Source organism: Monodelphis domestica, chromosome 2 (assembly GCF_027887165.1).
Source record: "Monodelphis domestica isolate mMonDom1 chromosome 2, mMonDom1.pri, whole genome shotgun sequence".
NCBI classification, from domain to species: domain Eukaryota; kingdom Metazoa; phylum Chordata; class Mammalia; order Didelphimorphia; family Didelphidae; genus Monodelphis; species Monodelphis domestica.
Genome location: NC_077228.1, coordinates 28,015,753 through 28,041,565, shown reverse-complemented (window position 1 = coordinate 28,041,565; position 25,813 = coordinate 28,015,753). Strand labels below are relative to the sequence as shown.

At 53.7% G+C, this 25,813-nt stretch overlaps 1 protein-coding gene and 1 long non-coding RNA gene across 7 annotated transcripts; one reads left to right on the top strand and one right to left on the bottom strand.

Annotated features, from left to right (window-relative positions):
* Positions 1-5,683: 5,683 nt before the first annotated feature.
* Positions 5,684-12,002, bottom strand: DMRTA2 (DMRT like family A2). The gene is made up of 3 exons (XM_001362655.4): positions 11,368-12,002; positions 9,627-10,205; positions 5,684-7,633 (listed from the first exon to the last, which is right to left on the bottom strand). Exons 2-3 carry the CDS (start codon positions 10,180-10,182, stop codon positions 6,594-6,596), a joined length of 1,596 nt encoding a protein of 531 aa, XP_001362692.2. The 5' UTR covers positions 10,183-10,205; positions 11,368-12,002; the 3' UTR covers positions 5,684-6,593.
* Positions 12,003-12,300: 298 nt separating this feature from the next.
* On the top strand, positions 12,301-25,735 carry LOC103100840 (uncharacterized). Of its 6 annotated transcripts, none has more exons than XR_008916048.1 (6): positions 12,301-12,429; positions 13,046-13,165; positions 14,829-18,710; positions 18,840-19,025; positions 20,389-22,436; positions 25,399-25,735. It is a non-coding gene; the product is annotated as an uncharacterized LOC103100840 (long non-coding RNA). The 6 variants fall into 6 exon arrangements; XR_008916046.1 differs by having other exon boundaries at positions 12,308-13,165; positions 14,829-17,214; positions 18,610-18,710; XR_001627546.2 differs by having other exon boundaries at positions 12,308-13,165; positions 22,366-22,436.
* Positions 25,736-25,813: the final 78 nt, after the last annotated feature.

Below are 25,813 nucleotides of genomic sequence, written 5' to 3'. Positions count from 1 at the left end.
TGATGACATTTCTCCCATCACCCACCCTCTGACCAGCAGCCCAATAGGAGCACTTCCTCCCTCTCCTGTCTAGAGTAAGGCAGAGGGCTCACATGTGTTGGGAGGGTTTCAGTTTGGTCTCTTGATCTCTAAAAGGTTCACCATCACTGGCCTAGATCTTGCCAATTTTCTGCCTTAGAATCAATACTTAGGTAAATATTAAAAAAAAAAAAGATTCAACCCCTACCCTCTAGCAACTCATACTCCAGAACAAAGATGTGGTCACAGGTGTGACATCCTACAAGGCAAGATATGATAAAAGTAGATCCCCGCCCCACATCAGGGATCTAGAGATGGAAGAGAACTCAGACATCACCTCCTCCATCCCTTGTGCTCCAGATGTGGAAACTGAGACTCCAAGAAGTTAGTGTCTTGCCTAAAAGTACACAGGCAATGGCAGAGACTGAGTTTTAAGCCATGTCTGATTCCAAATGCTGGGAAGGAAGGGGGGTTCCTACTTTACCAAAAACCAGAGGAAAAAAAAATCACTACCCGTTTGTAGGAAGAGGGAGGAGGGGAGGGAGGGAGAATCATGGAAGACTTCTGGGAAGAAGTAACACTTGAGCTGGAATTTCAACAAATGCAGATGAGAATGCTGCACTGTTTCTGGCATTTGTACAAATGCCTAAAAGTCAGAGAGATGCCTTCAGACCTCCACTAAAACTAGGAAAAACTGGAGGCAAATAGTGTCATCCCTCACATCCAAGCATCTTCAGGCTGGTCTTCATGAACTTCTGCGGTCCCTGCTCCATGTTTTAATCTTCATGTTTGAGGTGCTGGAAAACAAAATTTTACTGTGCCTGATATAAGAGGGCTTGGTTGATTTTTTAAAATTCCAACAGCACCCCCCCTTTGGGCTTTGGGAATAAAATCAGCGCTTCCACAGGAATGTAGGTTTCCAAACACCCTAAAACATCATGAACTTCCTATTTAGCAGAGAGGAATTCTGGGAAGGAAAACTAGACCAATCTGTGCCTTCATAACTAAGCCACCCCAGGGTCTTAGCCTAGGCTTTCCAGCCATATCCTGGTGCTCTGAGGGGGTCAGCTTCTGGGGCTTTCAGCTTTCACTAGTTTCTAAATTTCCTGATCCCTAAATCCTATGGGGCGCCCAGCAGCCTGGCCCTTCTTACCCCATGGCCCGGCTGGGATCTTGGAATGGAGAGTCCCTCTGGGTCCTGGCCTAGCCCCCCAACTGTCCCCTCTCCCTTCTTTGCTCCCCTTGACATTCCAGATGCCTGAGTGGATCCTATTCTTTCTCTCTTCTCCCTCTTCTTCTCCTTCCTCCTTTCCTCTTTCCTTCTCTTCCTCCCACTGTTCCCCCTTCCTTGGTGCCCCCTTTCTAGTCACCCTTCTCCTCTCCCTCCCTCTTCTCGGTCCCTGTTTCCTCAGTCTGGCCCCTGGTTAGCTCTGGGAGAGACAGTGGGGCATGCTGAGGAGCAAACTCCTTGGGAGGGGGTTCAGGCTCAGGCCCTTCCCCACCAGCTCCATTGAAGTAAAGGGCTGCAAAGAGGCAGGAAGGGAGGCGAGAGCCTCTCCTACTTTATTTGTGCCTCCCCATCTTGGGCAAGGGAGGAGGAGGAGGAAGAGAGACAGCCCTGGCCAGGGGACTGAGATTCCTCCTCTGGGCAAGCAGGGACAGTGCTGCCCTGACAGGCCCCCACCCAAGGCAGCTCAGGGCTAAGGCTGGGTCTTGTCAGCCCATTCAGGGCCTGGTGGAAGAGCTGGGAGAGATGGACTTCTCAAGCCACATTTGGCTCCCCGGGGCCTTAACAGCTGCTAGAGGATCTCCCCTGCCAACAGAAGACTATATATTTTCATTGAACCCTTCATTTTGTCAATGAGGAAACTGAGCCTTAGAGGAGTCCCTTCCCCAAAGGGGGAAGCACACTGGTGGGGAGTTAGCTGAAGGATCTCTGCAGCTGTCTGCCCTGACCGAAGGCCTGGATCATGTGGAAAGGCAAGTTCTTTCCATCTTTCTTCTATGGTCTCCTGAGCCCGGGCAGAGCAAGGGTACATGGTGGGTGGAGGTGGGGAGCCCCTGAGGTTGGATACCTGCTGGAGAGCCCCAGTTCTAGGGAGCTGGAAAGTGTGCTGAGCAGATCCTTCTGTAGCTAGGTGAGACACAGGAAATTTGTTATTGTCCCTATTTTAGGGAAGAAGAGCCTGAGGGCCAGGGAAGTTACATGATTCACCTCAAGTTACCCCAGGATTGGAAACCCCACTTCTGGAGCTGAATCCTCCATTCCCCCTACAGCGCCCCAGGAGTGAGCTACTTCCTCCTTTGGCCTTTCCTGCCTCCAAACCTCAAAGGAGACAGCAGCTGCTGGGCTGAGGCAAGACCTGTTAGGGGGGGTATGGGGGGGGAAGCAAAGCCCAGCATACACACATAGATGGGGAGTGCAGACCTCCTCTGGCTCCAGCTGGGCACTGGTGCCAGAAGCTTCCTCCATCTCAGTGGGCCTAAAAGGAAGGGGGCTGTTTTCTCAACCTCCCTTCCTGATGGGGAGCCTGAGGTCAATCAGGAAACTCCTCTGGCTAAGAAACCTCAGGTGCTGAAGCATCCAGGAACTGGGGGAGAGTGAGGAGGAGAGAAGGGAAAGTTGGTCTGCCTCACTCTAGTACCTTCCTTCAGTCTCTTCTCTCTGCCTCCTTCTCCTTCCTCCTGTCTCTGATATCTGTTCCTTCTGTTCCCCTCTTTTCTCTCCTTTTCTGGCTGGCCTTCCTCTTTGATTCTCTTCTCTTTCTACCACCACCCCCGCCCCCTCTCCTCTTGCCTTTCTCTCCCTGTTTCTCCCTCCCCTGACACCCCTTTCCCTTTCCTTTCTTCCTCTCTTTAGATCTGTTTAACCCTCTCACAGGTCCCCATTCTCTCTCTCCTCTCTCTGTCTCCTGTCTCTGTATGTCTCTCCCTCCCTCCTCTCTGTCTTTCCTCTCTCTATCTGTCTCCTGTCTCTGTATGTCTCTCCCTCCTTCTCTGTCTCTCCCTCCCTCCTCTCTGTCTCCTGTCTCTCCCTCCTTCTCTGTCTCTCCCTCCCTCCTCTCTGTCTCCTGTCTCTGTATGTCTCTCCCTCCTTCTCTGTCTCTCCCTCCCTCCTCTGTCTCCTGTCTCTGAATGTCTCTCCCTCCTCTGTCTCTCCCTCCCTCCTCTCTGTCTCCTGTCTCTGAATGTCTCTCCCTCCTTCTGTGTCTCTCCCTCATCTCTGTCTTTCCTCTCTCTGTCTGTCTCCTGTCTCTGTATGTCTCTCCCCCCCCTCTCTCTGTCTCTCTTTCTGTCTCTCTCTCTGTCTCTCTCTCTCTCTCTGTCTCTCTCTCTCTCTCTCTCTGTCTCTGTCTCTCTCTCTCTGTCTCTCTCTCTCTCTCTCTCTCTGTCTCTCTCCTTTTTTCTCTGCTTCCCCCCAGTATGTCTCTGGGCTTCTCTCCCTCCCTCTCTTCCCCTTTCCCTCTCCTCCATTCTGCTGTCACCCTGGCACTTTATAACCAAACAGACAAACCCCCTTTCCAATTAAAGTGGAATTAGGCAGCTCAATCAAATTAGCTCCCCATTAAAGCCCTCCTTTATTAAACCGTTTTACTGTAGTGCTATTAAGTTTCACCCTCCACCCTGGAACCTGAGCAGCCCCAAAAAGTTTACCTTAGCATGTTGACTTGCTCTGTGGCGACCTTTGGGGGCTGGGGGGGGGGGCGCTGCTCTATTTTTGGAAGGGGGGTGGAGGAAGGAGAGAACTGTGGCCAGGTCTGAGCCAGTTCTAATAGCACTGGCCTGGGAGTGAGGAACCCGGGGGTTCTAGGCCTGCCCCTAATTGACTGCGATCTCTGCACAAAGGGCCTTGGGCCAAATGAGCTCCGGATTTCTTCCCAGATAGCTTGCTCCGTGCTTGGGTTCTATGGACTGGGCAGAGGCTGGGGGGTGGCCCCGGTTTGTGGTGGGAGTTGTTTTGTTTGGCTCCGTTTTGTGTAAGGGGACGGGGATCGGTCTTCTGCGGAGGCCCGTAGCCTCTCCTCACCGGCTCTCAGCCTGGTTGGGGCAGAAAGTCTGAGGATCAAATGTTTGCCCGGGGCTCGCTGTGGCGAAGAGGTAAACAGGGCCCTAGCTGCCAAGCTCAGGGAGCTCGGTGGGGGCGGGCCGCGGGAAGGGGGGGTTCGGTTTCCATGACAACCAACTTTGGCCAGCCCGAACCCCCTCGTTGCTTCTGCTTTGGGTTTTAGATCTTCTTTCATCTGCGCACTTCAGTGGGGTCACGAGGAACGCCCCACTCCCTTCGGGGGCCAGGGCCTACAGCTCAGGTCCCCTCTGCCGCCCTCCGAGTCTATACCCGCTTCAAGGCTCCGGACTGGCCGCTGCGGCGCGGCCCCCAGCGTCCCGGGTCCTCCAGATCCCCCGTCCCTGAGCCTTAGGCCCGGGCTGCCAGAGCTTCGGGCCCTGGGGCCGTTCTCCGCACTGGGGAGGACCCGTGCGCCCCTGGGGGTGGCGGTGGGGCAGTAGGCCAAGCAGGGCCCGGAGAGCTTCTTCACCACCTTCCTGTCGGGACTGCGGGGGGAGACAGACAGAGACAGGGAGGCAGAGACCGAGGGAAACGGGGAGACAGGCGTGGAGACACAGAGGCGGCCCCAGAAATACCGAAGCAGCATTTGGCGGGGAGCTAGGTGCAGAGGGGAGGGAGGGCGACTCACCTCGGCCCCCGAACGTGTGTCCCCACGCCGTGGAGGGAGCGCTCGACCCCCCCCCCAGTGACCCTGGGGGGCGGGGGCGGAGGTTGCACGCCGGCCCTCTGGGGATCTCTTTCCGAGGCCGGGGAGGGGCTCCCCTTTTCTTGTGATGAGGGTTTGGGGTGGATGAAGAGGGTCCGAGCTGGGTTTTCGGGCGAATTAGGAGGCCGAGCTGCAGGAGCTTTCCGCCAGCTCGCTCCCAGCCCCGTCCCGGGCCGGCCTTCCCTTGGGAAGCATTCTTAGGGGTCTGAAGAGGATGTCACCCCGCTTTTCCCGCGTGCTTCCTCCGGACGGGCTGGGTCCGAGAGTTAAGGCGCGGCGTGGAAGAGCCTGACATCCCCGAGTCCCTCACCCCACCCCACGCCCCCTGCCCAAGCGGGACCGAGAGAACTATTGGAGAGGCTGGAAGCAAGGAGGGAGACCTGAGCACAGGGAAGCCCCGAGGCGCACCTCCAATACTATAGCTGGGGAAGGAACTGGGGAGCGGAAGAGCCACCCTTCGCGCTCCTTTATTCCTCATTACGGCGGAGCCCCGCGAGGAAGGGGACGCTCAGCCCGGGCTGGGGAGCGCTGTTTCCGGCCTTCTCTTTTTATGAAGGACGCGGGACCGGGGAGGGGACAAGGAACCGGCTTCCGAGGGCCCAGTCGAGGCCCTCCAGTCTCTAGAGGGAAAGTCCTCGCCCAGAAGGGCCTGGCGGAGGCAGAGCGGGGAGAAGTTTGCTCCTCCCTCGATCTCGGGGGTCAAACTATTTCTAACAGGTGTGCGTAGAGCCCAACGTTCCTCGCGCTGGGCAGCGGGACGTCCCGGCTCCCCTCCCACCCAGGCCGGGAAGCGAAGGATCGACTCCGTTGGCAGCCGGCAGCGGGGCTCAGGGCCCGGGCGGGCGGAGCGGCTGCCTCTGCTTCCCTCCCAAGGACACGGAGACCTGTCTAACTTTGGTTGTCGTTGCTTGTATTTGACCGTCTCGGCTGTTTTCCTTTCGGGAATTGTGTTTCTTAAACGTTCATACCAAGTTCACCTACAGATCACAACGAATAACTTAGAATCCATTTATAACATCGTACACTCGCTCGTATAGATATGTATAGGAATACGGAGAGATCAGGTACCCATAGAGTTATACACGTGGAAAACCTCACAATGCACCAGAGATGAATAGCCATGCTCGGACCGTAAGCGACGAGGGAGGGTCGGGACAAAAACCGAAACAACGAAAGCGCCGGCTCGGAGCCCACTGCCCGGGGCTTCTGCCGGCCCCCGATCTAGCGGGAGGGGCAGAGACCCCGGACAGAGCCAGGGACCGAGGCAAGAGACCCGGACAGAGGCGTGCCCTGCCGCCTCCTCTCCCAAGGACTAGACCCAGCGCTAGGAGTAGGTTTGTTCAGCCTAGATTTATATTTGTTAGAGCGAACGAAAAACGAAAAGCGAGAAGGGGGGCGGGGGGAGGGAGAGACCAACTGACAACCTACGATCCGTCCGGGGAGGGGACGGCGGCCCAGAGCACTCCGGGAGCCCGAGGGCCTTCTAATGGGGCTGGGATAGGGCTCCGGAACCCGCAACCTTGGGCCTTGGCCACGCCCCCAACCCCCTGCCCTTCGGCTGTCCCTCGGGCCGTTGCTACGGAAAGGGGTCCCCGGACCGAGCCTGCCTTAGTCTCTCCCCCTTCCCAGCCTGTCTCCGGAGCGGAGCCGGCCTCCCTCCTCCCTGCCCGGGGGACGCAGAGCAGCGTTGAGTACCGCCCGAAATGGGCCCCGGTGCTGGGGATGGGGGGGGGGGGGAGGCCTGGCCCGGGCTCCACCTCACACTGCGTGCTCCAGGCCCTTCCCCTCAGTCCGTGCCCCTCCCTACTGCTTGTCCGGGGTGTTGTTAACCAGGGGCCCGTAGAGGCCGCCCCCATTGCTGTAGACGGGCTCCTTGTGCACGGAGGCCGAGCGGTCCCGCATGAGGTCGCTGAAGGCGTAGTCCATGGGCGGCCGGAAGCCCAGCGTGGGCATGAGGCCGGCTGTGGAGTAGGGCGCCATGAAGGCCAGCCCGCGGCTATGTGCAGCCGCCGAGTAGGCCAGGCGCAGCGGGCTCAGGCCCAGGGGCGTGCCCAGCGGGTAGGCGCCCGCCTCCGCTCCGAAGTGGCTGGCGTTGGGCTGCAGCGGCGAGAAGGCCGATCGGCTGCCCAGGGTCCCGATGGCCGGAGTCATGGCCCCAGCCAGCAAGGGTCTGTGATGGGGGTGGTGGGCGGTGGCGGGGCCCGGCTGCAGCGCAGCGCCTAGGGCGCCTCCGCTGCCGTCGGCGCGCCCGGTCCAGCTTTCGTCCGGGCCCTTGTCCGGGCCGCCGGCGGCCACGGCTGCCACGGCGGCTCCCCCGGCCACGGCAGCACCCCGGTGGTGATTCAGGATCTGCTCGATGGCCTGCACCACGTCCCCGCCGCAGCCCTGAAGCACCAGCTCCAGCACGCTGCGCTTGTGGCTGGGGAAGACTCGGGTCAGGATGTCCAGCGGCGTCCGCTGCCGGGGCCCAGGGCCCGACCCCGACGGCGGCGGAGACGCCGTGGCCTCGTCCTTGTCCGCCTCGGAGCCCGAGTCGGAACCCAGGGGGCTGATGGAGCCAGGGCTGTCGTCGTCGCCCGGGCCGCCGCCGCCGCTCCCGCTGCCGCTGCCGCCGCCGCCGCCTCCCCCTTCCTTTAGTGCCTTGGACAGAGGCGAGCCCAGGAACGAGTCACCGTCGCCGTTCTCCGAACCGGAACCAGGCCGGGCCTCTGGAGACGAAGTGCCGGGCGCGGAGTCTGCCCCGTCAGGCGACACTGGCTTTCCCCCGGGAGGCTGAGGAGAAGCCGCCCCTCCCGGCTGCAGCAGGCCTTTGGGAAACAGGTCAAACTTCTGTAGCTTGGCCTCTGGGTAGGGAAGAGAAAAGGGGGGATAGGAGGGCAGGTCAGGGCAAAAACTGGGCCCACGGGATCCTCCTGCCACAGTTCTCGTAGGTTCCTAGCTTATACCACTGGACCACTGACAGGGCTTCCTTGGTCCCCCACCACTCCTGGCGCTCTCTAGGCCCCTTTCCTTTCCTGTCAGCCCACCTGCCTCAGGAGCCCCTCACTATGTCTGCCTGCTTCTGCTATTTCCCTACTATTCGTTTGACTTTGGGCAAGTCACTTCCTTTCCTGGGGTCTTGGTGTTTTTCATGGGGAAAAGAGAGGTGATTAAATAGGTCTAACGTCCATTCCTACTTGAAATCCTAGGATTCCTCTGCGCCTTTGACCCGCATTGTCCGTGTCCCCACCCCCAGGCCTGGTGAGCTGAGGGGGGAAGGTGGAATAAGGAGAAACTGTGGCTGCTGTTCCACTATGGGCCAAGGGGGTCCCATGCCGCTAGGCTAGGCTGCCAGAGAGGTCGAGGATTCTGAAACCCTTCCCCACCCCAGAACCCCCAGCACGAGCATCTAAAGGGGAAAGAAAGCCTGGGGTTCAGGGGCAGCCAGGACAACCTGAGCTGAAATGCTCTCCCCTGCCTTTGGGCTCTCTCCTCCGAGAGAAAAGCCAAGGGCGGGAGGGAGGATGACCCCAAATGTGGGCAAGCAGCAGGAAAATGTGAACATTCAGGAAGAGGGGAGGAGAGAGAAGTCGGAAGGGCTCTATTTTTAGGAATTAAAAAAACCCATCTAGTCCAAACTAATTTTAATACAGTAACATCTCCAAGTGACAATCCAAATCACAGAGCCAGTCCAAGGGCCAGGACCAGGCTAGAATTCAACACCCCCATGTCAGTTCACTGCTCCTAGGAAGGGGCAAGAAAGCAGAAGGGAGGATAAAAGGAAAAAAGAAATCGATGAAATGAAGAAAGATAAAGGAGAAACTAGAAAGAGAAGAAAAGTAAAGGGAAGAGGAGACAACGTAAGAAACGGGAACAGTATACATGGGAAGAGCCAGGGTCATAAAAGAGGTGAAAGAAAAGGAAGACAAGAGGGAAGAAAATCCAAGAGTGGGAATTTGTTTAAAAGGAAGGGAAGAATTCTGGGAGAGAGGGAGAAGTGGAAAAGGGGAGAAAAGGTGACCGTAAAAGAGGAAAAAAGGAGAAGGCAAGAAGAAGAGCAGAAGCAAGGAAAGAAGAGAGAAACCAAACTACAGCGTTGAGGAAATGAAACGTTAGTAGACCGATAAAAAGCAATGGAGAGATGAGCAGAAAAAGGGAAAAAGATAATTAAGTGGGCAAAAAACCCCCGAGAAACTAGAGGGTGAAGAGGGGAAATTCCCAACGAGAATTTTATTCAACTCTAAATGAAGTTAAAACGAAGAAGTGAGAACTAGGAGGAAAGAGAGGTTGAAAAGGAGGCAAGGCAGAGAATATATACACATATTTAAAGAGAGGGGGAGAGGAGCATGGGAAATAACTGCAGAAGACAGGAGAGGGGATGATAAAGAAGAGAGGGGGCAGAAGGGAAAGAACCCTACACCAGATGAGGGGGGGGTGAGGAAAAGAAAATAGAATGTCGAGAACTGGGGAAGTGGAGCGGTAGGGCAGCAGAAACTTGGAGAATTGGGAAAGGGGTCCCGGAGAGAGAAGCGCGAGTAGGAAGGGGAAAAAGCCGAAAAGGAGAGGCCTGGAGGAAACAAATGCCCAAGAGTGAAAGGCAGGGGAGAGGAGGCCGGAAAGAGACACCGAGACAGAGAGGAAAGAGAAGAAGAAACGGAAAAGAGCCGACAAAGGGGTGTTCAAATAAAGGGAATCAAGGGAAGACGAGGAAATAGAGGAAAGTGGCTGAAGGGATGGAGAACATCTAGAGGAGGGAAGCTGGGGCGGTTAGAGAGCAGAGAGAAGCCCAACTCCCTCACCCCCCGTCGAGCCCAGGATGCTCAACATTGCCCCCCCCCCCATTGGTATTCCCTTCACCTGTGCCTCCTGCTCCACCTCCAGCGCCCCCGGCGACCGAACCGGGCCCCGGCCCCGGGCCAGCCCCGCTTGCGCTGTCCGGACACACGGTGCCGAAGACCTCGTAGGCCGGCCGCGGCGGAATGATGCCGTTGGCCGCGGCCAAGGCGAGTCCCTCGGCCGTGCCGTAGAGCAGCTGCAGTTCGCGGGCCTCGTTCTCCTCCTGCGCCTGCTGCCGGCGCAGAGCCACCTGCGCGGCCATGACCCGCTGGCGCTCCGCGATGAGGGTGCACTTGGCGCACAGGCAGTCCTTCCAGCGGCAGTAGCGCTTGTGGCCCTTGAGCGCAGACACCACGCCGTGGTTGCGGCACCGCGCGCACTTGGGCGTGCGCGGGTACTTCTCGGCGGCTCGCAGCAGCAGAGGCGGAGCCCGTAGCAGGCCGCCCGCCACGCTCACGGGCAGAGAGGCGGCCGCGGCAGCTGCCGCCGCCACGGACGCCACGGACGCCACGGAGCCCGGCGCCACCGGGGGCCCGGCCGCCGAGGGCACGCTGGGCAGCTCCGAGCGCAGCTCCATCGAGGCCCGCCTTCCACGTCTGCCTGCGATGGGACAAGACAAAACAAACCCTCGCCCAGTTGACTTGGCTCGGAGGCCTGGGGGCGGGAAGGAGGAGAAGGACTTGGGGCGGAGGGGCAAGAGACCGGCCCGGGGCCTTTCGCCTCGTTGGGCCTGCTTGCTCGACTGGAAAATAAGGAGGTTGGACCAGGAGACCTGAGCTCCTTGTGCCGCGGGCAGTAGGCGCTTTGCTAAGTGGCGCCTCCAGCCTGGAGACTTTGGAGCTAGGATATTCCCAGGCCCAGGTTCGACCGTCCTCTATCTAGATTTGGGGTTCTCGGGCCTTTTCTAGGCCGGGCCGTCTATGTTTACGGCCTTCCTAATTCCAGGTTTGGGGTCCTCTATGGTTTCTTCTAGCTTTTAAATTATGCATTCTCTGTACTGCGGGGCCTCTGAACTCTCGTATCCCGACTTTAAATGTCCTTGTTCTTTCTGGTTTCCTGGGCCCACTTAACGCACCCCAAATCCCATGGATAACATCCCTCTCTCAAGTCTTAAGGGACCGGGGGGAAGAGGAGGGATGGCTTGCCTGTGAAACAAATTACACTGGGGGGGGGGGCGCCTCTGAGCCTCAGTTTCCCTATCTGTAAAATGATACATCTGTACAAGATGGAGTTCCAAGGCCCTGGCCAGCTCTGACAGTTTTTGCACATTGTCCCTAGCCTGGAAGCCGCCTGCCCTGGAAGCGGCCCAGAGACTCCCTCTTCGAGCCCCAGGCCCTGAAATGCCTCCTTTTCCTGAATTTTGTGAGCCTTAAAGGAAACCCTTGCTCTGGGGCTTTCTTCCTCTTGTCCTCTCCCTCCCCCAAATCTGCAGTGGGGGTGGGGGTTGCCAGGTTTAGCTCCCAGTCCCTTCTGAAAGGCAGAGAAGGGCTTCTCCTCGACCTTCTAGCTCCGGACCAACCTGCGGCCAGCAAGCAGCCCTCGCCTCCCCTCTCCCCCGCCCCCAATCCCTTGGGGTCTCTGTTTCCTTCTCCCCCCTCCCCCGCAAGCCACAAAGCCAAGATCCATTCGCACCCATGCGCGTCCCTTTTTTGAGTCCCAATTCCCCCACAAAAGGCTGGAGGGGGTGCTTGGCTAGCGGCCCCCTCAGCCCCTTCTGACTTCCCCCGCTCCCTCTCGACTCCGGCCTTCCGCGCGTACCCACCTGGCTGGGACTCCGAGACTCCTCCGCAGCTGCCGCCGACGTCGGCCGCCGCACACAACGGACTGCAGATGAGACTTCCCGCTCAGCTTGCTAGGCTCGGGCCGGGGCCGGGGCCGGGGCCTGGGAGGGGGCACTTACGTAGGCAGCTCCCTTATCTGCCCATCTCCGCTCCCTGGCCACTAGCACCAACTTGCAGGCCCCCCCAGGCCCTCCCCTTCCTTCCCTAGCCGGCTACTGACTCCCCTCTTCTAGACCTCCCCCCAAGAACAGAATTAAAGAAACCCCTCCCTACGGGAAGAGGGGGGGGGCGGAGGGCCTAGCCGGGGGGAGGGGGAGACCTCAGGGGGCCCGGGCCGGCTTCGGGGACTGGGGGGGGCGGGGAGGGCAGAAGTCGCAGCCAGTGGCCACCTAGAGTTCTGGAGCGCCGCGGCCCTGTTGGAGGCTCGCTCTAGGGCTGGAGATGGTGCCCGAACCCGAGCCGGGAGCCGGAGCGAAGCTGAAGCCGGAGCCAAGGGTTGCCGCAGCAGCAGCCGCCGGCCCCGGGCCGAGTTGCCAGGCGCTGCCCGACGGAGTCTCAATGAGTCGCTGGCCCGCTCTATTGTTGCTCGTTACGTTTCCATTAGACGGAATTTGACAACAATGTGGCGCTTGCTATTGGCCAGGGGAGGCAGGCGGGCCTCTGATTGGCCGCCCCCTTGGTCCCCCCCTCCCCCCGCTCGCCCCCGAGTGAGCGCCCGGGGAGGCTCGTGTTCGCCTGGGTCCGGCCGAAGGACTCTCAACTCTAAAAGCTTCCCAGTGTTCTTAAGAGTCGGGGCGGGGGAAGGGGAGGAGTGGGAGGGAGGGAGAGGGGAAGGAAAGAGGGGGAGGGGGCATGGGGCGGGGGAAGAAGGGGACCGGAGACCCGGGAAGGGGACGCGAAGACGAAGGGGGGGGGGGGGGGGGAGAAAAAGAAATGAGAGCAGGAGGAGTGTTTAAAATATCATGACAAGTAGTTTCCGTGTGTGTGAGAGCGTGTGAATTGCGCCTAATTGCCGCGGCTGGTCTCTATCTCCTCCGCTCCAAGTTTGTACTTTAGTTAATAACCCCTGGGTATCCATCCACAGGGCCTGAAATCGCTGCGAGCTGGGCTGGCTGAGGGCACTGCGGCTGGGGGTCACTGTGGGGAGGGGGGCCGACGGGGAAGTAGGAGGCGGCCGGCCGGCGGAGCGCTGCCTGGGAAAGAAAGGTGGCCAACTTGGTCTTTTCCTTTCTAGCGCTCTCCTTTTCCTTCTTTCCCTCCCTCCTTCCTTCCTCCGTTTATTCCTTTCTTCCCTTTTTTCCTCTTCTTCAAGTCAACAAATATTTTTCTACCCTTTTTCAATTTTTCTTCCTTCTGAACAAATTTCTTCCTCTCTTGTCCTTTACTTTTTTCCATCCTTTCTTCAACAAATATTAATTCCCCTCCTGTCTTTTCCTTCCTTCCTTTCTTCAACAAACATCTCTTCCACTCTTTCCCCTTTTTAATTTAATAAGCATTTCTTCTCTCTCTCCCTTTCCCTCCTTTCAACAGGCCTTTCCTCCCTTCTTTCTTATCTTCCTTTTTTCCTTTCTTCCTTCTCTCTTTGTACTTTCTTCTCCCCGCTTCCCATCCCCTCACTCCCTCCGGGTGAGGGCCTTAGGACCCTCTCTTGTTTCTCAGTCCAGCCCTGCCCTGACATCTCCCAACCGCGAGGCTGTGGCTCCTTTCCGTGGGGAGTTCGATCCCGGAGCTTCTCAAGACCTGAGAGAGCAGGCCAGGGGAGGGAGTCGTTGCTGGGGGGTGAGTATTTTGGTTTTCATTTCTGGAACGGAGAGAGAAGGGGGAGGAAGGCTGAAACTAGGGTCTAGAATCGGCCTCTTTCTTTCCTTTGGCCCATTCTGCCTGGGCTTCCTAACCCCAGAGCTCCAAGCTTCCCCAGGTCCTTGAATGGGGTAGGCGGGGAGAGGGCTCAAGGGGCAGGGCTGGTGGTGCCCTGTTGGCATTCTCCTTTCGGTTTTCGATTTGGAGTCGGGATAATCGTTGTTTTTGGTTTAAACAACACTAGCAACACCCAAAAACCAGCTCCCAAAACCACCTTTCCTGGGTGTCTCCCCTTTGGGGGGGGACAGCTGGTGGCGGGGTCTCGGCCCATCTGTCAGTCTAGGTACTGGGCCTGGCCCCTCGACCTCCCTTCCCTCTCCTCTTTACATCCCCCCCCCCACACACACACACACCAGACATCACCTCCCCAATGCTATCTCAGCCCAAAGGCTCTGGAGGTAACTGTTCTGCTTGAGGGTGGGCTTGTGCTCCTTTCAGGGAACCTGAAGCTGGAGTGAGTAAGTGCACATCTGGAGCCACCCAGCTCCCCTTGCTCACACTCTTGCTTTTTTTGTTTTCTCTATCTCTTTTCTCTTTTTTCTCTTAACTTTCCATTCGTTTTCTTTTTTGCTTTCCTTTCTGTCTCCTTTTTCTTTCTGTGACTTTTCTCTTTCCCTTCCCTTTCTCCCATTGTCCTATTTCCTCTCTTTCCTCCCCTCTCTTCCCTTTCCCCTTTGCCCCTCTCCTTTTCTCCTGGTGCTCTTCTTCGGACACAAGTTGATGCTGACTGTTTAATTTGGGAGAAAAAGAAAATCAGATCTCCTGGGTGATCCCCCGGAGCCTGGCTCCTCTGATGAAGCAGCAACCCCTTCCCCAGCCTCCCCTCCTTTACTCCTGGGTGTAGGCTGCTGTTTGTGTGTTGTATGGTTGTGTTGGGTGCCTGGCTAGCTGGGTGGCAGGCCTACGGCTTTTGACGGCATGCAGCCCCTGGAATTCTGACCCTTTTGTTAAAAGTGTTGGGACAGAGAGCTCGCAGCCAGAAATTCTCTAGCTTGTCTCAGGCTGGCAGAGGCAGCTGGGGCTGGGGGGACGCTGTAGCAGAGCCACTTTCCCACCTGCTAGCCTGGCCCAAGCCGGGCCTCTGGCTGGTTCTCCTCTGACTCTACAGCCCAAGGAGAGGCGCATCCTGGGCAGGGGAGGTCCATGTTAAGAGGAAGGAAAGAATGGAGCCTGTCCGTCCCCGATGCTGCCGCCCCCCCCCCCCCAGCCGATTTGTACTTGCCCAGGCCTCAACCCTTGTCCTGGCTGAGGCCTGGGTCAACCCAGCCACCAGGTCCTTGACTGACCACGAGGAACAGAGCTAGCAGCCAGAGTGGGACTCTGACGCCCACCCGATTCCAGAGCGGCAAGAAGACAGAGATCGGCTGTGGCGGTGAATGGTCTGATAGGTTCATCAGCTCCTGTCACCGGAGGGGGTCCATAGGTCACTGAAGAGAAGGCACAGGGCACTGGCCCTTCTGTCCTGCTTTAACAAAATCATGTACCTTATCTAGGACCTCTCCCTTAGGCTGCAGGAAGGGCCCGGAAAGGCACTCAAGTGGATGCCACAGGTATGCCTGGTGCTTTTGTTCCCATTTCACAGCTCAATAGAGCAAGGATGAGGACCACCACTGAGCGCCTTGACCACTGGAGTCACCAGGTAGGAAATCGGAGGTAGGACCCCTGATTCCAGTCCAGCCCTCCTGCCCCGGTGCCAGAGGAACGAAAATGTTGGGACCCCATTCTCAGGGGTCCCCAAGAACGGGGGAACTAAGGGAGGAAGTAAAAAGCACTTTGGCAGGAGCGCCATTGAGATTTCAGCTGGCATCGTTATTATCTAATTGGGGTGCCACCGGTGAGTACAAGATACAATCCCTTCACGCCTAGCTAGGATTACACAGGTCTGGGAGGAAGCCCCGTTTGGAGACGGAATTTGGAATCGGAAGACCTGATTTCATTGGTGCAGAGCCAGGGGTTCCTCAAGTGTGTGGTTCACGAGTTTAATTTCTACGAGGGTAAAAAATGGGTGGACAGCGATCACAAAAACAAACGGGTATTTGAAGGACCCGTATAGCCAGCCAGTGCCTGTGCTAGGCGCCGGGAATACAAAGGAAGCAAAAGGCAGCGCTTGTCCTGGAGGAGCCTGCAGTCTAATGGAGGAGGCGACCAGGCAGGCAAACAGGCTCTAGGCAGGACCGGCTGGAGATCCTGGATCCCAGAATTAAGAGCCACCAAGAATGGCTTCCTGGAGATGAGAGGGCTTCCGCTGGGACTTGAAGGAAGCCAGGGCTTGTTTAGGGGTGTAAAGGTTTGAGACGCATCGGTACATTTTCCCTTCCGATCCATTCGATACAAATGTAACTCGTTTTGGAGTCGGAGGACCTGGGTGCAAATCTAAGTCCATGATTTTACTGCTTTGGGCAACTCACTTCACCTCATTGGGCCCGAGTTTCCTCTCCAGGATCATGCCCAGTTCTAAGTCTGTGATCTGGAATTTCACTTCTACAGCTTGCCTAAAGTTCCCCCCCTCAACTCGAGTGCTCAGTGTCCTGGGGTCAGAGTTCTAAAACTGGGAACCCATTTCAGAAGGCCTCGGGACTAGCTTTCTCCTTTTGTAGAAGAGGGAACCGAGAGAAGGGAAGGGACTTGCTCAAGGTCACATCCAAATAAGCGCCTTCGAGTGGAGGGCTAGGAGCGAATTCTGCCCTTGCTGACTCCGAAGCCAACCCTCAAAAAATTTCCACTACCTTCCCCCTGCCTCCCCTCGGGATTGTTACCATTATCTTTACTTGGGGCCCCGAGAGGAGGGAGGGGAGAAGAGTAGAAGGAAGGGTTCCGAGAAGAACGAGATCGACACTGACAGAGCACTGGGAGGTTTGCAAAGCTCTTCCCGAGGTGTTCTCTCTTTTCTGGTAGGGACTCGGCCATGCGGGTTATTTGTTAAGCGCCTACTACGTGCCGGGCACTGTGTCAAGCGCTTTACAAATATTATCTCTCGGGATCCTGGGATTCCCAGAAGGTCTGAGGCAGCTCCGCAGCCCGGAGGCTCAGACACACCCCGCCCCCTCCCCAAGCCAAGGATGGTAAGTATGCGCCCAGCCCGATGTCCCGTGTGTGTGCCTTTGGAGGAGAGCCTGCGTGTTGTAGGATAAAGAGATTGGGTCACTCGACCCCAAATCCTCGATAGTATTTCGTTGGTTCTTCTTGCCCAGGGCAAGCCCCTTTCTTGTCTGGGCCTCAGTTTCCCCGTCTTCCTTGCCGTCTCCTTTTTCCTTCTGTCTCTCATTTGTGCTTTTACATCTCCTCTCCAGTCCACCGTGTCTGCCTTCCTCTGCCCTCCCCTTCCCGGCTTGCTCTCCCCTGTCTGCCCTGCCCTCTCCTCTTTCCTCTCCAGGCCACTGTCCTCGGCAACTTCCCCTCTTCGCCCGGCCGGCAAAGGTTGGAAACCCCGCTCTAACGCAGCCTTCTCGATCCCAGAATCAGCAGCAGCAGCAGCTCTGCGCAGTCCCCGGGTCAGAGCGGCGGCCCCCGGCGGCTCCTCCTTCCCAGCTACCCGAGAAACCCGGGTCAGGGAATTAACTAAAAAACGGAAACTACGGAAAGTGCCCGAAGACAGCCGGGGAGTGTGGGGTGGGGATGGCGCGGGAGCGATGCGGGACTCCACCGCCCTCCACTCTCCCTTCTTCCGACTCTTCCCCGTCTCTTACCCCCGCCAAGCCCCCACCTCCATCTCCCCTACCGATCTCTGTCCAGGCCACAGAGGGGAAGAGGAAGCCCAGCATCCCTTGGGGCCCAGGTCCTATGAAAAGGAAAATTTAGCATCGGTCTGGAGGGGCGGACCCGGCTCCACTGCTAGCTCCTTCTTTCCGAGCCTCTGACCTCCAATCCAGGGCGGCAGCGGTGGCATGCACCCGCACACCTACGCCGATGCAAACAGACACACACAAAATTGTGGACCCAAATAGGGAGCAGAACACGCACTTATCCAGGTACACCCCACACACACCCGTGACAACTTATGCGTTCACTTCTCTCCTTCAGTGTGTTCGGAGCCCCCTCCTCCAGCCCAGGGCTCAGAGTAGGCCAGGAGGGGCTGCACTGCGCCCCAGTCCCGCGCTGGGGACCCTGCCTTCGTTCTATCAGGGTCCCAGGGCCCTTGGTTTCCCAGGGTCTCTCGGGAGGCCTCTGTACTCTCTTTACCCCAGCCTCCTCAGTGTGGAGTCTATGGGCCCCACACCATCTGGGCTGCCGTAGGAGGCCGTCCTAACTCCCTTCCTGTGGCCCTGTGTGTGTGAGTTCGGGTGAAGGTGCCCGGCTAGCGTGAGTGGTTAACGCTTTTGGCCAGGGTCCTCCCAGACCCTCCCCGTGCAATGCGGTGGAATTCGAGATCTGGAGAGGGCTCTGGAGCTGGGACGCGCTGGCGCGCACGAGTAGGTGTGGAGTAGGGTCTCTGCCCTCGGGCCCCTTCTCCCCACTTTCTTGGCCCCCTTGGGGAGTGAATCCTGAGGTGCCTTCGTTATTCGCGGGCTCGGACCAAGCTCAGCCTGCTGGTCCGCAGAGAGGGGTGCAAACTGAGGCCTAGAACCCGACCCGCGGAGAGTTTGTACACCTCGACCCGCCCACCTCTGTTCAGCCTCCGTCCCTCCCCCTGGCCCTGCCACTGGTTCTGCTTCCCCACCTCCAGCTCCTGCCGCTGCCCGCCTCCCTGCCCCGCCCTGGCCCAGGCCCCGGGCCTTCCCTCGCCCCAGGTAGCCCCGCCTCGGCCCTCTCCTCTGGCTGCGTCCTCTCTCCCTGGGCCTAGGCTTGGCCTTCCGCTCCTTGCTTGCCCTGAGGGGGGGAGGGGGAAGGTTGGGAAGGGGGGGGCCGCTGACTTTTCCCAGTGTTTACTCACGGAATCAAAGTAAGCAAACGCCATCTGTTTCCCTGCTGCGGCGCCGCGGCTTTTAATTACCCGCTCAGCGGCCCTAATAGAGATGATATTAAACTAAATCTTTCTGACATTAAAAGTAATTATCCCCAAACCAATATAACTGGGATAGAAATTACCCTCCGTCCCTCCTCGCCCCCACCACCCCCGCCTGCAGCCCCTCAACCCCTCCATACACACCCTTTTACCCCTCTCCGCCCCACCCACCTGCCCAAACTCCGCCCACCAGCCCCCCTCCTCAGATCCCCGCCCCTTGCCGCCGGCCCCGCAGCCCCTCAGCCCGAACGCTGCCCTGGCGCCCATACGCCCCCTTTGTGGCCCTGCCTGAGCGCCTTCCCCGGCACACACCGGCGGAGGCCGCCTGTATCCCGTGCGTGACCCCAGCCCAGCAGCAGTGTCTGGTCCAAAAAGGATCCTCCTAGGACAGAGCCAACGCCAGGCCATCCTCTCCCTGAAGCTCTCCGGAGGCAGCTGCGGGGAGGAGATGTTCTGCAGCGCCTACTCCACACCAGGCACTGTCCCATTAGCTCATTTGTTGCTCACGAAGACCCTCGTCAGGTAGGCGCCATGATAGTATACCTATTTTGCAGATTAGGAAACTGAGGCAAACAGAGATCACGGAATTTGACCTGGATCACCCAGGGAGTAAGTGGGCGAATTTGAATTCAAATCTCTTTCTGACTCCAGGCCCACTACTGACCCCACAGCAGCTCCACAGAATCCAGAAACTCAGAGGCATCTAGTCCAAACAGGCCAAGTCTCCATCCCTGCCTCCTACCCTCTCTCTAACACTGTTAATACCGGAGGTGACCTGAAGACGGGCTGCAGCAGGATGCGGAGGACTGGCGTTGGAACACACCCACCCCCCTCTCTGTGAGGCTAGACAAGTCCCCTCACCCTTAGGGAAAATGAGGGAAATGGTCAAAATGATCTCAGAGCGCCCTCTTCTCAGTTTGAAGGCCTGCAGGTGGGGGTGGGGGAGTGGGGAGCCTTTTGGGCAGCCCGAATGAGTTTGGAAGGTGCTTTTGACCTCCAGCTTGCACAGTATTAGCAAGTATAATGTCACCCCCTTCCCCAAGCCCCTTGGCTGCTGGGAAGGAAGGAAGGAAGGAAGGAAGGAAGGAAGGAAGGAAGGAAGGAAGGAAGGAAGGAAGGAAGGAAGGAAGGAAGGAAGGAAGGAAGGAAGGAAGGAAGGAAGGAAGGAAGGAAGGAAGGGAGGGAGGGAGGGAGGGAGGGAGGGAGGGAGGGAGGGAGGGAAGAAGGGAGGGAGGGAGGGAGGGAGGGGGAAAGAAGGAAGGAAGGAAAAGGGAGGGAGAGAAGGGAAGGAAGGAGGGAGAAAAAAGGAAGGAAGAGAGAGGGAAGGAGGGATAGAGGGGGAAAAGAAAGGAAGATAAGCATTAAACACTATGTGCTAAATGCTTTACAAAAAAATACATTTGTCTTTTCAATGACCCTAGGAAGTGGGTATTATTATTGTCCCCATTTTCCAGTTAAGGAAACTGAGTCAGCAAGAGGTTAAGTGGCTTACTCAGGGTCCTACAGCTAGTGTCTTAGACCAGAAGTTCTTCCTTTCATAGCCCCACCAGCACCCAGAACTTTGAATCTGTCTATGGGAATAGTGAATCACTAAATCCTTGTGGAGTTGATCTCAACTGGACTCTAAGGGAACAGCAAATTCGACTAAGTTCTCCTAGTTGCTCCTAGCTCCCCTTTGAGGCAGCTGTCACTGTTAGGAAGTTTTTTCATGACATGGAGCCCAAATTGGCCTCTCTGCAACTCCCCCACTCCATGGCTCCCAGTTCTCCCTCCTGGAGCCAAGCCAAGCCAAAAAAGCCAACAAGCAAACTCAAACTTAAACTCTCTTCCCCATGACACTTTAGATGAGGATGACTCTCATGCCCCCTCCTAATCTTCTTTAAACTCAACAGCCCTAGTTCTTCCTTCAGTTGATTCTCCTATGTCTTGGGCTCAAGACTCTGCGTCATCCTGGCCACCCTCTTCTGGGCACTCCAGATCTTACTGTCCTTTCTAAAGCATAGTGTTGAGAACTAAACAGTGGGATCTGACCGAGGCAGAGGCTTACCACTTTGTTTCTGGAAGCAATACTTCCAATGAGGAACAGGATCCCTGGACTATGAGTGGAAGAAGAGTAGTGGCTGCCTTTCCCCCCACCCTGCCATATGTCCAGGAGCTCATGGAGCCTCTTTCTTCTGAGTTTCTTCTTTCCCGATCTTAGGTGATTAATATCCTGAGGTGGGAATGGCCATGAGTGAGACCTGGATGACAAAACTCTCCGAGCCCCCTCATGTTCCCTCCATTGGAATCTTCTCCCCTCCCCAGGGGCCCTGGCCATATAAGGCAAGAACACTCCTCCCAGTGTGGGGGATTGTTTTGTAACAGCCTTTTGGGTTATTCCTTCTCAGTAAATCTAACATTTTTTAAAAGCTAATTGATATCAACTGGTAAGTACCCCATGAGGGTAATGGAATGACAGTAATGGAAACCTTGGTCCCTTAGCATTTCCCCTAGAACCTTGAAGGGAAATAGTTGTTACCCTCCAGGGAACCTAACCTACTAGTCTAATGCTAGTTGGGAGAGTGACCCCAGAGAGGCTGCTAAAAATGTAAAAAACAACACCATCACCACACACACACACACACACACACACACACAGGACAAGCAAAGATCCCTAGGGCTATCCACTGGAGACCTGCCAAGTTGACATTTAAGTCCTGTCTGCCCATTTGTCTAGTTCATAAACTCTACCAGGAAAAGCACCATTTATTTATTTGTTTGTTTTTACCCCTTTACCTTCCATCTTAGAATCAATACTATGTATTAGTGCCAAGGCAGAAGAGTGATAAGGGCTGGGCAACTGGGGTTAAGTTACATACCCAGGGTCATATAGCTAGGAAGTGTCTGATGTCAGATTCGAACCCAGGATATCCCTTCTCCAGACCAGGTTCCCTATCCACTGTGCCACCTAGCTCCCCTAGCCCCATATTTTAGATAAGATATCGACTCATCATAGAGTGATGAGAGGATGGTAAATGATGGTGATCAGAGACCCTTCCAGATAAGGATCCATGGAAGGAACTAAGTAAAGATGCTTAGAATAAAGGACAGAAGACATAATTGTCTTCAGATACGTAAAGGACTGTCTCGTTGAGGGGGATTAGATTTGTTCTTTTGGGCTCCAGAGGGTAAAATCAACAGTAATGAGAGAGGGAGGGAGATTTCAGCTGAATATAAGGAAAAACGTTTCCTGACAATGAGATCTATCCCAAAGAGGACTAGTAATGCTTGAAGAAGAGCCTTTAACATTTGCAGAGTTACCCATATATTACCTCATTTATGACATGCTGGCTGCCTTCAAAGACTGGATGACCACATGACAGGCCTGCTGGAGGGGATTGTCCACACGTTCAGCCTCGTGTTATACTAGACAGCCCCTTGGGTCCCATCTACCACAGAGATTTTGGGATTCACTGACCAATTAACCAAGACCAGTGAACTCAAACCCCCAAACTTCCGACCTTCTTAACCCTGAACTTTTTTCCCTTTGGTTCAGAGATCTGAAGCACCTGTGCCCTCCTTGTGCCAGTGCCCCATCTCCTAGTGCCCTGCACTTAGTACCTACTCCCTTCTTTGGTACACTGTGGCTCTCCCGAGGATTATTTAAAAGGTAGAAGTGTATAAAGCTATAAATAATAGACTGCAGGATAAGGTCAGTAGAAAGATATTTAAAAGAAAACTATTCCTGGCGTCGCCTGAATGTCCCCTAAGCCTTCTAATTTAATTCTTGACCAAAGTTTCTTGTTCTGGTGGCCTTTCTCTTGATCAATGTCCTGTGTTCCAGCAGCAGCAATCTAATAATAATAATTGCTAACATTTATGTAGCACTTAGTCAATAAAAATATTTATCTACTATGTGCCAGGCACTGTGCCAAAGTTTGCAAAGAATTTTGCAAATACCTCTCATTTTTGATCCTTATACATCCCAGTGAGGTAGGTACCATTATTATCCCTATTTTACAGATGAGGAAATTGAGGCGAAGAAAGGTTAAATGACTTTTCTAGGGTCATATGGCTAATTAGCATCTACATGGAATTTAGTCTACCTGACTCCTGGCCCAGGACTCTTTCCACACTGCCAAGCTGCCTCTCAAGGCATTTATTTATTGTTCAGAGATCTGTTTATATCTTATCTTAGCCTGAAATCTCCAATGTATCTCCAATGTGTGAAGATTCCCTTTCTGAAGGGAAGGCTCACTTGAATTAAATGTAAGTACATTGTAACCCGTTCTGTTTGCTTATTGAATGATTCATAGTTTCTTTGAAGTATATTTGATGAAGCCTTACTGTGCACAAACTTTATATCTCCCATTCTAAGGTCACAATAACTGTGGCCAAGGCTGTTCTCAGGATAATGACTAGAACTTGCACTGAACAGGCAGCCTTTGTTCAGGTAATAGTCACAGGTTAACAAGGGAAGGTTATCTTTAGGCTAATTACTAGAAGCTGCCCACTAGAGACCCCCTCCTTCAGATAACAGCCACCTGTCTCTAAGGCTGCTCAGAGGGTTGCATATATGTCAAGGCCCAGCTCCCCAGAAGACCAGTGAGAGGGTCGTCTCATGACAGGTCAGAGCCTATCCACGATATCATCCTGGCCAGTCAGTGCTTACAAGAGTGCTCACTCAGAAACGAGATGGAAGGATGGATGGATGGATGATAGATGTTAGAGATAAATATGATTGAGGTAGATGATAGAGACAGAGACAGATGGATAGAGAGAGATAGACAGATGGATGGATAGATAGATAGATAGATAGATAGATAGATAGATAGATAGATAGATAGATGGATAAATGGATAAATGGATGGATAGACAGATAGACACGACATAGGTAGGTAAATAGATAGATAAATGGATGGATGGATAGATGATAGATGTTAGAGATAAATATGATTGAGGTAGATGATAGAGACAGAGACAGATGGATAGATAGAGAGATGGATAGATGGATGGATGGATTCATGGATAGAGAGACACATGGCAGATAGATAGATAGATAGATAGATAGATAGATAGATAGATAGATAGATAGATAGATAGATGGGTGGATGGATGGATGGACAGATGGATGGATGGACAGATAGATAGATATTCATGGATAGACAGATACATGACATAGAAATAGATAGATAGATAAGTGGATGGGTGGATAGATGATAGATGTTAGAGATAAATACGATTGAGATAGATGATAGAGACAGAGATAGATTGATAGATAATTGATGCTGGAGACTGATAGATGATAGCGATAAATAGCTAGTTGATAGATAAGCCACATTTCTGCATTAGAATTGTATGTCAAATATCTATATATAAGATATAGATGTCATGTTTCTGAGCATGTGTATATCTCTATATCTCATCTACAGATACCCATATCCTCATATCTGTGCATATGGATCATATAGAGAATATCTATTTGGATATCTATTTAAACCAAGTTTCTGGGCATGTGTATATCTATATTTCTATGTCTATATTTAGACAGATATATAGGATGTATACATGTATGTGTATGTATCTAAACACATTTCTTTATAGAGATATATGGTATGTGTGATTATCTGGATAGATTACATAGATATCTTTATAAAGACAGATATTTAGACATATAGAAATATATAGACATACACATCCTCATGTGTAAACATATATGTGTATATCTAAATATCTCTAGAGAGTCTATCTCTAGATTGAACTATATGATATACATACATGTTAGACACACAATATGCACATACATGGTACACGTATAGCTAGCTAGAGAATATACGTACGTGTAGGTATGTAGAATGCAACTTCAAATCTCAATCTCCCAAAGATGCACCAATAGCAGATGGAGCTCAGAATGCACCTCGCACTTGGCTGCTGTCCACAGATGTGAAAGCTGATTAGACATAAAGATTCCCCAATGGCCCAGGAAGAATATCTGAAGCACTTTTGTCCATCAGCCTGACATCCAGACATCTGTCCTAGAGATGTCTTTTATACATTTTTAAAATGTAAAATTTTGTTTTTTAAGAAAATTTTAATGAATAGTTTCTGTTTTTATATTGCCTTCATTTCCCCACATATTCTTCCCCATCCTCACCCAGAGAGTTATCTCTTATAACAAAGAATACAAAGGAAAAACTATTCAACAAAACTAACCAATACCTTATCAGTTCTGTCAGTGTAGAGTCTTCTACCCCCTAGTTGGCCACCTCTGAAAAGAAGGGAGGAAGTGCATTCTCAGTTCTCCATTGGGACCAAGATTGTTTATCATAATTACACAGCATTTGGTTTCAGTTATTGTTGTAGACAACGGGATTGTGGGGGACTGGGTTGTGTCCTCACCCCATACCAGTTATATATGTCCACATGAGACTATCAAAGGTGGCTCAAAGGGAGTTGAGAACAGACATCTCACCCTTCTCCAAGAGAGATGTTGATTCCCAATGGGAGATAAAGCAGGAGGTTGGGGCCAGAGGCCAGCCACACTGCTTACTCAGAGAAGGGTAGAACTGGGCTAGAATGATCTCTATTTGTTCCCTTAAATTTTATTAATCTAGAGGAAGCTGTTTTTAGGTTGAAGTTAAATTCTTTTTTATTTTTATTATTTTAAAACCCTTACCTCCCATCATAGAATCAATACTGTGTATTGGTCCTAAGGCAGAAGAGTGATAAGAGCTAGGCAATGGGAGGAAGTGTTGGAGGCCAGATTTGAATTTGGGACCACCCCCCACCCTCACCCCCATCTCTAGGCCTTGCTCTCAATCCACTGAGCCACCTAGCTGCCCCCGAAGTTAAATTCTTGGTCATTGTGCTTTAATAGGAAAAGGAAGGCTCTAAGCTGTATATCCAAGACTTGACTCCCTTTCCACCAAATGCCAGTTCCACAATAAATAGACATAGCAATAGCAAATAAACCCTTTTATCCAAATCAATAGCAAAAAAAAAGAAATCAGAGAAATTATATATATATATATATATATATATATATATATATATATATATATAAGAATGTATATGAGAAACATAGACTGAATGAACTCTCCATTTGGGAGCAAGTACTTCAGCTCAATTTAGAGAACTCACCAAAAGGGAAATGGCCAGGCTCTAGCATTACAAGCTGGGAAGAGGGACTTGATGGAGATTGCCAGCTTCTCTATATGTTGCTTCTTTCTAGAGTCTTTGTCCCTTCATGGACTTGAAGAGAGCTTGGAGCTTGGAATTGGACATCGTCTCTCTCAATGCAAAAATTCAGAAGAGACCCAAGAGCCAGGATCTCTCTTCTCCCTTGCTCTCACTAACTGCCTGCCACAGAGGCACTGAGTAATCTCCACCAGTGAGGAGGAAGCTCCATGTGGGTTACATTATGAATAACAAGTTTATGTTTCTTCGTACTCCACTTTGCATCAGTTCTAAGAAGTCTTCTGACCTCTATTTCCTAGATTCATTATTTCCAATGGTGAAATACATTCTGTGCTGTATAATCAATAAACCCCACTAGAGTACACATTCTATTTCGGCCTCTGTGTTTGTTCTCTTAATGAAACAACATTAATACTAGCCATGTGCCTTCATTTAGAAAGCACTTGCTA